Source organism: Ziziphus jujuba, chromosome 10 (genome assembly GCF_031755915.1).
Source record: "Ziziphus jujuba cultivar Dongzao chromosome 10, ASM3175591v1".
NCBI lineage: Eukaryota > Viridiplantae > Streptophyta > Magnoliopsida > Rosales > Rhamnaceae > Ziziphus > Ziziphus jujuba.
In genome coordinates this window covers 22,987,836-23,000,156 of record NC_083388.1, presented here as the reverse complement: position 1 = coordinate 23,000,156, position 12,321 = coordinate 22,987,836, and the positions used below count along the sequence as shown (strand labels likewise).

The window sequence follows — 12,321 nt, the reverse complement described above, 5'->3', positions numbered from 1 at the left end:
TGCAGTGGTGGTGCGGCTGGACTTCACAATTCTCCCCCTCCAGCCGCCTTTAAAACTGATGGTCATCTGCCATCTATTCCAGCTATGTCTCTGCATAGCTTCAGCTTCTCTTGAGCAACAACTTTTGTTAGCATATCTGCTGGATTCTCTTTTGTGTGGATCTTCATCAGTTTCAGCAACTGTTGATCTATTACTTCGCGTATCCAATGATAGCGGATGTCAATGTGCTTTGTACGGGAATGATACATTGAGTTTTTGCTCAAATCCATGGCACTTTGGTTATCACAATGTATCTTGTAGTCTTCTTGCTTGATGCCCAATTCTGTGAGAAAACGCTTTAACCACAACATTTCCTTACCCGCTTCCGCTGCGGCAATGTACTCTGCTTCAGTAGTGGATAAAGCAACACACTTCTGCAATCTTGACTGCCATGACACAGCTCCCCCTGCAAAAGTGTAGAGATAACCTGATATAGACTTTCTATTATCAGGGTCTCCGGCCATATCTGCATCTGTATAGCCTTCTAAGATTGGATCACCTCCCCCGTAGCACAAGCACAGCTTCGATGTACCTTTAAGATACCTAAGAATCCATTTGACTGCTTCCCAGTGTTTCTTTCCAGGATTTGAAAGAAATCTGCTCACAACACCTACTGCATGAGCAATATCTGGTCTGGTACACACCATTGCATACATCAGACTTCCTACCGCTGAAGAATATGGTACTGAAGCCATCTCCTCTATCTCTTCTTTGGATGAGGGGCACAATCTCTTACTCAACTTGAAATGATTTGCAAGTGGAATGCTGACCGGTTTGGCTTTATCCATGTTGAATCTCTTTATCACCCGTTCAACATACTTCTCTTGAGATAGCCATAACCTTCTATTCTTCCTGTCTCGGATTATTTGCATTCCCAAAATTTATTGAGCTGGTCCTAAGTCTTTCATATCAATGGACTTAGATAATTCTTTCTTCAGCTGACTAATCTTCATTGCATTTTGTCCAACGATCAACATGTCGTCCACATATAGCAAAAGTGCAATGAAGTTTCCACCTGAAAATTTTTGAATATAAACACACTGGTCTGCTGCAGTCCTTTTATAACCTTGACTCACCATAAACGAGTCAAACTTCTTATACCATTGTCTTGGTGCTTGCTTGAGGCCATACAAGCTCTTCTTTAGCTTGCATACGAGGTTTTCTTTCCCTGAAACCTCAAATCCTTCTGGCTGCTCCATGTAGATTTCTTCATGTAAATCACCGTGAAGAAATGCTGTCTTCACATCCATCTGTTCAAGCTCTAGGTTTAGACTTGCTACTAAACCAAAAATGACTCGAATTGAAGTCATTTTTACCACTGGTGAAAAATCTCATCAAAGTCAATTCCTTTCTTCTGAAGAAATCCTTTGACCACCAATCGGGCTTTGTGTTTCACCACCTTTCCGCTGCCTTCTTTCTTGAGCTTGAACACCCATTTATTCTTTAGTGCCTTTTTTCCTGTTGGAAGCTCAACCAACTCATAAATATGATTTTTCTGCAAGGATTCCATCTCATCTTGCATTGCTTGCAGCCACTTTTCCTTCTCTTGATGAGAAACAGCTTCCTGGAAACTCTCTGGCTCCCCCTCTTCAGTAAGCAGAATATACTCAGATTCTGAAAATCTCTTTTATGGAATTCGGCCTCGCTCAGATCTCCGAACTTGTAAACCACTGGTTTCAGGAGGTGTACCATCATCTGACCGCTGTGATGGCCCTACAGCTGCTTGAGAGGATTGAGTCTCCCCCTGCTCAATATCCCATTCTTCCTCCTGGTCTGCTTCTGGTATATCTTCATGCACCTCATTATCTTCTGTGGCTATTTGTGCTGGTGCTGGATTAGGACAAAAATTCTCGGCACTAGAACTACAATTAGGAGACATTCTGGGCTTTTCAATGTCTTCCATTTTCTGGTTTTCATGGAATACTACATCCCTGCTTCTAATAACTTTCTTTGTTTTCGGGTCCCATAACCTGTATCCGAATTCTTCATCTCCATATCCTATAAAGATGCATGGAGTAGATCTTGCATCGAGCTTCTGTCTGAGCTCCTTGGATACATGTACATAAACTAAACAACCAAACACTCTTAAATGAGAGTAGGAGGGAATCTTACCCGACCACATTTTCTCCGGAATTTCAAAATTCAACGGTACTGCCGGTGATCTGTTGATTAAATAGCAGGCGGCACGAACAGCTTCTCCCCAGAATGGCTTTGGCAGCTTAGCCATACTGATCATACTTCTGACCTTTTCCATAATGGTTCGGTTCATTCTTTCGGCTATTCCATTATGTTGTGGGGTGCGAGGGACCGTCTTCTCATGTCGAATGCCGTGTATTCTGCAGTAGGCATCGAACTCCTTGGAAGTATACTCGCCTCCATTATCTGAGCGAAGACATTTCAGCTTCTTTCCTGTTTCACGCTCTACCATGGTATGAAACAGTTTGAAGTAATCCAATACCTGGTCCTTTGTCTTCAAGAAATATACCCACACCTTCCGAGAAGCATCATCAATGAAGGTCAGGAAATACTTGTTGCTACCTAATGATTCCACCTCCATGGGACCACAAACATCAGAGTGCACCAGACTAAGCAACTCTGATCTTCTCAATGCAGAGGAACTGAAGGAGACTCTATGTTGCTTACCAAACAAGCAGTGATTACAAGGATCTAGCGCAGTATCCTTGCAAACAGTGATAAGCTTCTTCCTTGCCAAAGTGGACAATCCTTTTTCACTCATGTGACCGAGTCTCTGGTGCCACAGATTTTGAGACGCCTCTCCTTCTGCAATATTGAGGCTATCTGCACATATCTTCACATGAGTCTTGTGCAACGTTCCACAAATATGTCCTCGGGCGACAACTATGGCACCTTTCGTCATTTTCCATGTGCCTTTGCTGAAGTAGTTGTCATAGCCTTGCTTGTCTAAGGCTGCTCCCGAAAGTAGATTAAGCCGAAGATCTGGAACATGACGGACATCCTTCAAAGTGATTGTACAACCAGCATTCATTTTTACCTGAATATCACCAGTTCCCATAATCTTTGCGAAACTGGAATTTCCCATCTTTACCGTACCAAAGTCTCCTGCTTTGTACGTTTTGAAGAAATCTCTGTGTGGAGTGACATGGTAGGATGCTGCAGTATCGACTACCCACTTAACATCTTGGGTTGATATATGAAGGCATGTCTCTTCTTCGGTGGAGCAGAGCGCCACTTCTCCTGTAACAGTGACTAGTGTCTCTCCATCCTTCTTCGGCTGATTACCTTGGAGTCTCTGCTCTCTCAACAACTTTCTGCAGTTTTTCTTCATGTGACCCTCCAGGCCACAATGATAGCACTTATATGATGATTTTCTACCGTCTGTAGATCTGCCTCTGCTCTTGCTCCTGCCTCTTCCCCTATCTCGACCACCTCTTTGCTGTCTTCCTCTCTCTGTGACGAGGGCATGTGACTTATCCATGCCAATGTCCTTTCTCCTGGCCTCTTCATTAAATAGGGCATCCTTAACCATAGACATAGTAAGTTTGCCATTTGGGGCCGAATTACTGAGAGAGACTACCAATGTCTCCCAACTGTCTGGAAGAGAGCTTAGAAGTAGGAGGGCCTAATCCTCATCCCCTAGTTGGTAATCCACAGCAGATAGTTGATTTACCAAGCTTTGGAACTCACTGGTATGCTCGGCTACAGAAGTTCCACTCTGTAATTTTAGATTTACCAATCGCTTAAGCAACAGGGCTTTGTTCCGAGCAGTCTTGGCCTGGTACATGTCCTCCAATTTTGTCCAGAGCGCATATGCATCCGTTTCCTTCGCTACATGATGGAAGACACTGTGATCGATCCATTGCCTGATTTGACCGATCATTTTCTTGTTTAATTTCTTCCATTCTGCTACTTTGCTGGGATCGGGGTTTTCTCCTTTAGCTTCTATAGGATCAAACAAATCCTTACAATTGAGGAGATCTTCCATCCGAGGTCTCCAAAGTGTATAATTTGTGGCAGTGAGCTTAACCATAGCTCCCGAAGATGATTCTTCCATTGACATTATGGCTTGACCAAAAAATGGAGCTGAATTTGGCAAAACGGAGTTAACCGTTGCGTCCGGAACGGCCGAAAATGGTGGACTTGACTCTTCCGGGGTCAAAATATAATTACCAGAAATTTTGAGGCAAAACTGTCATTTCACAAAATTTCTGGGTCAACCTGCAAATACAGAAACTTTAGGGGACAATCTGTAATTTCCAATAATTCAGGAGCTGTTCCGTAATTTTAGAAACTACAGGGGTCAATCTGTAATTTCCAATAATTCAGGGGTTGTTCCGTAATTTCAGAAAGTATTGATGACGTGGCAGATTGTGCTGACGTGTCAACACGTGGCAGATGTCGTGTCGGCTGGCGTGGCTGACGACGTGTCGGCTGGCGTGGCAGATGACGTGGCAGGGTGCGCTGACGTGTCTGCTGACATGGTCGTCTTCAACCTCCAGACGGCGCGTGCGGCGCGTGAGGCGCGTGAGCTGTTGCAGAAAACTTCAGGCGGCGCGTGCGGGCGAGTGAGACTCGGCGTTTCTCTCCGGCGAACTTCGTTGTTCTCGTCTCGTCGGGTACTTTCACCTGGTATTGTCAAATTAATTATTTGAGAAACTTTTCGAAACACCAACCTGAAGAACAGTGGCTCTGTTTCTTCAAATTTTGAACTCAAGCTCTCGACCTGGAGCTCTGATACCACTTGTTGTGGTTCTCCGACCACTTTAGAGAAGATATATGAGAAGAAAAATAAAAAAGGATTCTATTACTCTCTTGGAAATAGAATACAAAAATACAAAAACTTCTCTCTTGGATTCTCACGTGGAACCTCTCTCTACACTCTCAAATTCTCTCTGGAATTGCTCACTCTTCTCTCAAGCTCTCTCTGGAACTTAAACACTCTCTCTCTCGGAGTTTTCTCTCAATATTCCTCACTTGGGATAATATTGAGCTTGCTCTCTTGGCTTGGCTTGCATACAACGGGATGGAGCCTATTTATAGGCTTACAAGGTCGGTTGCATGGCCACAATTTTCAACAGCTTCTGCAGAGCCCACAATTGTTGAACAATCTATTTTCGGTGCAGCAATGGCCATTGTCATAAATGGTGGCTGTCGGTGCAGTGGTGTCAAAAATGATAGCTGTGCAATCTTCACACTGTCGGTGTAGTGGTGGTGCGGTTGGACTTCACAGAAAATAACAACGGGTAAATTCCTTTATCACGATCTTTTAGCTTTTGGCTTTTCCTAGTTCGATTGCATTATTGACATGCCATAAAAAAATAGAACTATGTTATCTAGGAAGCAAGGGATGAATTGGAAAGAAGTAAAAGCACTGGTCCACTGGTAATGTTCTGTGCACTCAGTAGATGAAAAAAGATTTTGCTATGCAACAATTTAGTGCTGAAATCAGGATTAAATGAGGATTAGATGCATTTAATTTTATTCTGATTTTTAAAATTAAAAATTTAATATAAAAAAATAAATTTATATAAATAATAAATTAAAATTGTCGCGTATGATCAGTGCAGTACTATTTAGAGGAAAGTGACCTGCATCGTATTACATCATCCACTCACCACTGCCACTTAGTTTACTTTTCATTTTTGCCCTGGACGTCCGCTGCCACTGTTTATTATTATTATTATTATTATTTTCTGCGAAGAAATGGATCTTATGAAACCAAACAAAAGCCCAGAGGCATCTTTAATAGCAAATATTGGGATTGTTATTTTTAAAATTAAGCATTAATATAATGCACGTGTCAGTTTAGAAATGGCAGGAGTGCTCAGTACTCCATACACCGGGAGTACTTGAAATTATTCCATACTACCAGCGCTGCTGCCACTAGAACTAGATCTATCGGTACAGCGTACAAACGCAATAGCGGGTCCCACCATCGCCAAAAATATATACTACTAACAATAATAATAATAATAAAATTAAATTTGATTTTAAGATTGGGATGTGGGGCTGGTGGACGTGGAAAATCCCCCTTTATTTTAAGTGGGCCCACGATCCTATACCCAAATAATCAAAAAGACTGGCTTCCGTCGGAAGGTCCAAACTCCCAGTCCTTTCCCAGTTCTCCAAAACAACCATATTATTCAAAAATACCAACTCAAAGATCTCATCTCTTTCAATTTTCTCGCTCAGACTGTTTGTATATTTGCTTTTCCATAGGGTTCTTTCTTTTTTTGGTCTTTCTCTTCATCTGTAAAGCTTTGGGTTTTTCTTACACCTTCTCTCTCTCTCTCTCTCTCTCTCTCTCTCTCTCTCTCTCTCTCTTTTTATTTTGTGGCCCTTTTTGGTTTCCTTAATGGAGAAGATAGCTTCGGACTTGAAGGTTACGGAGTTGAAGCAGAGTAGTATCTGCAAAGCCATGGAAGAGCTTCATTCTCAAGCTTCTTCCGTACTCTTGATCACGCTTCAATGGAAGGATCTACAGCAACACTTGGACTCCACTCGTACTACGCTTGAAAGCCTTCGTCAAGAACTCGCGGAGCGCGAAAACCACATAGGTTTGAAAGAGAAAGAATTGGAAGCCCAACGGTTGCAGATATGCTCCGAGCTTGAACTCAAAGAGAAGCGGTTGAATGAGGTTGACAGTCTGATCGAAGAGCAATCGAGAACGATTGAGTTTAACGAAAAGCACATTGAGTCTCTCGTGGTTCTGATTCAGGAAAATCGCGAAGAGCTCGAGGTTAAGGAGAATAAATTCCGCGCTCTGAGTGCTTCTTTGGGTGAGAGAGAAAGAGAATTCGATCAGCTCAATAAATGCGTTACAGAGAGGAAGAGTAGATTGGATTTGTTGCAGAAGATTATAAGAGAGGCTGAGTGGGAGGCCGAGTCGAAGGCTACAGAGGTTGAGTCAAAGGGGAGGGAAGTTCAAAAGCTTCGAGCTTTGCTGAGGAAATATCGCGACGACCTCGAATTGAAAGAGAGAGAGTTCAATGCTCTGAGAAGGTCGGTGGAGGAGCTGAGAGAACAAGTTGAGTTGAAAGATGAAAAGCTGGCTTTGATTCAGGATTCTATAATGGAATGCACGGCCAAGCTCCGATCGAAAGAGCAACAGCTCGATTCTGTGAGAGAGGAGGTCCGGCTGAAAGAGAAGCATGTTGCTTCGCTGAGAAAATCAATGGAGGAATATTGTCAAAAATTGGAGGTGAAAGAAGCTGAATTTAACGGTCTGTTTGAGGAGCTGGGATTGAAAGAGAAAGCATTGGAATTGAAATTTGAAGAAGTTGATGTGCTCTACAACAAGACCAATGAATTCGTCAAAGAGGTTGAATTGAAAGAGAAGGTCATTGATGAGCGTTTCAATGAACTTGAAGCGAAAGAAAAGCAATTCGTTTCGAGGGTTAAACAATTCGTGTTGGAAAAGAAGGAATTCGAAGAAAGGTCGTTGAAAGAAAAAACTAACATGGTTCAAGTAAAGATCGAGCAACCAGATAATGATCCCCCTAACAATTCTTCTTCTACATCATCAATTTACCAATCATGCATCTCCACTTGTGGAGGTGGAGGTAACTTGCAGTTGCTTCTGTATCAGCACTTGAAAAGGCATAATTTAGTATGCAGTCAGATCTGTGCCAATCTCAGAGCTTCATCGGACCCTGGGAAATTGGTTTTGGATGCAATTCGAGGGTTTTATCCTCCTGGTGGTAAAGATAAGGAGGAGGATGTTGATTTGGGAACCGTTAGGAAGAGTTGTATTCTTCTGATGGAGCAGCTAATGACAACCTCACCATCAAAGATTAGCGATAAAGTGAGAGAAGAAGCAAGGAAGTTGGCGGCTGATTGGAAGGCTAAGTTGAAAGTGGAAACGGAGGATCAATTGGAGGTGTTGGGTTTCTTGCAGCTTTTGGCTGTCTTTGATTTGTCCTCTAATTTTGATGCCAACGAACTTCGGAGCCTTCTTCAAATTGTTGCTCACCGTAGACAAGCATCTGTATTACTTCATGCCCTTGGTATAGCTGATAAAGCCCCAGGTACGCCTTTTTAGTTTTTTGTTTTTAATTTTCCAATTTATGAAAACTATCTTTTTGACTTTTGTATGAATAATTGTCTACTGCATTCTCAAATTACAACCTGCAATACCAACTCTTTAGCATGTTCTAAGTATCAAAGTGAAAGAAACTTATTTTCACTGGTCCAACAACCACCTAAGGGCCATTTTTTAAAGTCTAGCTATTTTTTATTTAAATTTTTGGTCTTCAAAGTACGGCTTATATGGACTGGATGATTATTCGGTGCATATGGGTTGTCAGAACTACAAGTATCCATAAAAATAGCGGGTTGCTCCTATGTCCTTGTTAAGCAAAAAGAAAATTTGAGAATTTTTAATTCACTAATCTACCCATTTCATTATTTGTTTTTTGTTCCCACTTCTTAGCAAGCATATGTCTTTTGTTCCACAGGCGAAGTTGAGCAAGTAGAATACTTATCGGGAAACTTTGCAACCAATTCTGCTCCAAATTTTCATCCCAGCACCACGAAAAGTGGAAGGAGTTTGCATTGTCGAAATGAGAATTTGACTAGAAATGACTTGGCAGACAATGAAACTTTAGCAACTCTTCAAATTTCACAAGACCCGGAAAAAATTATGCGAGACGTGATAGGAGGGGTATTTATAAAATATTGGAAGTGTCCAACTCTTGGTTGCAATGCAAATGTCACGAAGAATATTTCCCAGTTTGATCAGCTAATGGGGCTCTCACCACAAATTGGACCTAGTGTGAGAGACGATGCAAGGAAACTGGCATTAGAATGGGAAGTGAAAATGAGAGCTGCTCCTGAAAATTCTTTTGAGATTTTGTGTTTTCTGCAGTTTCTTGCTACATATGGATTAGTTTCTTCATTTAATACAGATGATATTTTAAAGCTTTTGAAGAAAATTTCTCAGCATAAGGAGGCTTTAGAGCTATGTACAACCCTTGATTTTGCTGATAACATTCCTGGTAAGTTTTCTGAAAATTCATTTCTTAGTTGTTATCTCTGATGCAGTTTTTTTCACGTATGATTGCTTTTACTTAATTTCTTGATTTTTTTAGTAGCATCTTTCTGCAATTTAAATATTTTGACTAAAAGTATTTGTAATTATGAAGTTTATATTTATGTGGAAGTTTATATTTATGTCAATCTCATTTCTCAATCTGGCAATTGGCAGTATGTTTGCAGTTAAACCTTGAAAATGCAACTAATTAAAAACTAATTAGACCATCTGGTTATTGATACCAGGTAGAGTACTTATATATTATAATTATAGTATGATATTATTACCTGCCATTGTTTTAGGAAATCATATTGTACTGTCTATCAATGTTGTTGAGACAATATTCGTGATCTAATAACATAATATGGTTATTAATTTGAGGTTTAACTGCTAAGTTGAACATCTTTAAAATCTAAAATTGTAGTATTTTTTGTGTATTATTGGATTATAATGTAAATTAGACAAGAAATTGTTGTGGGGAATGACCAAGAAAATTATTGGATTAATAGATTATAATGTAAAACAAGGAAGTTTGTTAATTGATTCTAGTTTTCTTTGGTTAGAATTGTTGTGGAGAAGAGATTGACATTTCAACATAGATATAGGGCTTTTTGCTGAGATTTGGCTCATGTCTAGGTTTCTAGTTGTAGTAACATTTTGCATGAAAAAATCCATTGTAAAAATACAACTAATAAATGAGAATTTTATATAATTATTCTGACAAAAATGCTGACAACCTTTACAGTTGTGTAAAAACTAGTGTAGACAAGGATGGAACAATCTTATGTAAGACGGAAAAAGCATCGGCAATTGTTGTGTCCTCTAATGTTTGAGACCAATTTAAAGCAATATGATTGTCCCTCTAGTTAATCTTTTTGATTTAATCCATTTATTTTACTGCTATTGCATCCAACGAAGGATGTAAAAGGTGTTCAAATTGTGGAAGGAAGTAAAAGTTTTACCAAATGTGAATATGTAATTCCTTTTGAAACTTCTGTGAAGGATTTCGAAGGTGTTTGCACGATTGAAATCAAACAATTTCAATCAATTGTTGATCAGGTTATAAATTATTAAGTTTTTAATCATGTAACTACCTCTCTTTTTGATACATGGGAGCTTTTCTTACTGACTTTTGGTTAGAATATTGTTCCTTCTTTCTCGAATTTCAATGGGCATTTCTTTTCTTTATGCATTTACTAATATCACTATTTATAGTTTGGTTTGTTCTATTGGGACTTTTCCAAGTCATTTTCATAAATCCTGCAATTTTGTTTCACATGTGGCAGAACTTGTTCACACTCTTATTAAAAGGAATCAACATCTAGATGCTGTTAGGCTCATTTGTTCATACAAGTTAGTTGAAAAGATTTCACCTGCAGCACTATTAAAAGAATATTTGGACCTTGTGAAGAATTCTGCCAGAAATATTTGTGAAGGAAATGAGCCTGCTGAATTCAGGGTATGGATCCCCTTCTTTTTGACATGTTCCTATGTATTCTTTTTGATCTAGGACTCCTTTTCCCTTGTTAATATAGTTACCATGGTTTGTTTCTTGCTCACAGGCGAAGGTTACGGATGAGGAAATAGCTGCACTAAGATCTGTGAAGCAATGTGTTATAGATTACAACCTTGAGTCATATTTCCCACTCACCAACATTGACAAACGCATTGATCTGTTGGAAAAAATCAACGAGGAAAGGAGAAGTTTGACTCCATCTCATGCCTTCAAACCCAAGGTTGCACCACAGCAGAAGAAACAAAATACCAGGACTTTGGACCACAATGGGCAACAACAACAACAAAATAGAAACAAATGTCCTCGGATAGCTATGTCTGAATCAAGCGGTGGACCCCGTGGATCATCGGTATTTTACCCTCCTTTTTTTCCGCGAGTGAGTTCATCTAACCTGCATGGAGCAGCGATGCCTGCTAATAGCCATTGGCAGTATGGTGGATTTAGTGCAAATTTGGGAGCTGGGCAGAATGCTGGATTGCGTTATTTAAACGATCCGCTATTCAGGCATTATTAGGTTCTATTTCTAACGTATGCTTATATTAGCTAAGGGGTGTTATCTCTAACTTATGGTTATATTAGCTAAGGGCCATCCGTATATAACCTAATTAATATGTTAGGTCATGATGGTTTTTTGTAAACTCCTTTTGTTAAATGATTTTTCTGCCACTAAAATGAAAAAGCTAATCGCATGTAAAGCCTACAGGTTCGTTGTTTTTCTAAAAAACGGCTATGTAATTATCGATTTAGGCCATTATGGTTTTGTTTAAACCCCTTTTTTCAAATGATTTTTCTACTACTAAATGAAAAAGCTGATTGCATGTAAAGCTTATAGGTTCTTTGTTTTTCTAAAGTCGGATGGTTTGGCCATGATTTGTTGAATGAATTTTCCATAACTAAAATGATAAAACTAATTGCATGTGAAATTTATAGGTTCTTTATTTTTCTGAAAGCGAAAACACTTTCTTGGTTTTTATCTTGAGATAGTTCAAAGATAAGTGACTTCGAAGAACACCGGGGCCTAGGCTGGTAAGTGGTTCTCAATATTTACTACGTTTTAATCAACTTTTTATTTTTTATTTTTTATTTTGTTGAGAATAATATAATATGTTTAAACGAAATTCGAATTAAATATGGTATAATTCAAAGTAAAAATAAATAAATAAATAAACTACCGTCTGTGCTTCTAGTGATGGTTTTATGGCGTTAGAGAATCTGGCAGAGCCTGAGGAACTTGTTACATCACAAACAATTTCAGGACTTAATTTTATGTTAGGAATGTGGAAGGAGAAAGTTGATTCAAGTATAATGGGATGAAACAGTGGTTCCTGGGAGTTTTGCCAGGAAATTGTCTCCAATATGATGAATTTAAAATAAATTAATAAATTATAAATTTTAAAAGATTTAATGAATTATTATATAATTTTATAAATTTTATAAAAATTTAAAATTATGTTTTTTTAAAAGAATTAAAATAATAATTTTTTTTAAAAATTCAAAATTAGTAATTTCTAAGAATAAAAAAAATGGAATGAAATATCTATTTTTATTATTTAGTTTGATAAAAAATATGAAATTAAAAAGAATATTAATATATAAAAAAATAAAATAAAATAACGTGTTTTGTATTTTTTTATTTTAAAAAATATAGATTATGAGTTTTTTTAGAAAAAATAGTAATTTTTTATTTTAAATAATTAAAATTTTATAGGAATAGATAAAATAAATTTTAAAAATTTAACCAGATAAAAGAATATCA

General features: G+C 38.6%; 1 protein-coding gene across 1 annotated transcript; it reads left to right on the top strand.

The window, feature by feature from the left end:
• The first annotated feature begins 6,108 nt into the window (after positions 1-6,108).
• On the top strand, positions 6,109-11,401 carry LOC107412108 (FRIGIDA-like protein 5). Its single transcript, XM_048468158.2, has 4 exons — positions 6,109-8,045; positions 8,475-9,014; positions 10,336-10,508; positions 10,612-11,401. Exons 1-4 carry the CDS (start codon positions 6,374-6,376, stop codon positions 11,077-11,079), a joined length of 2,853 nt encoding a protein of 950 aa, XP_048324115.2. The 5' UTR covers positions 6,109-6,373; the 3' UTR covers positions 11,080-11,401.
• Positions 11,402-12,321: the final 920 nt, after the last annotated feature.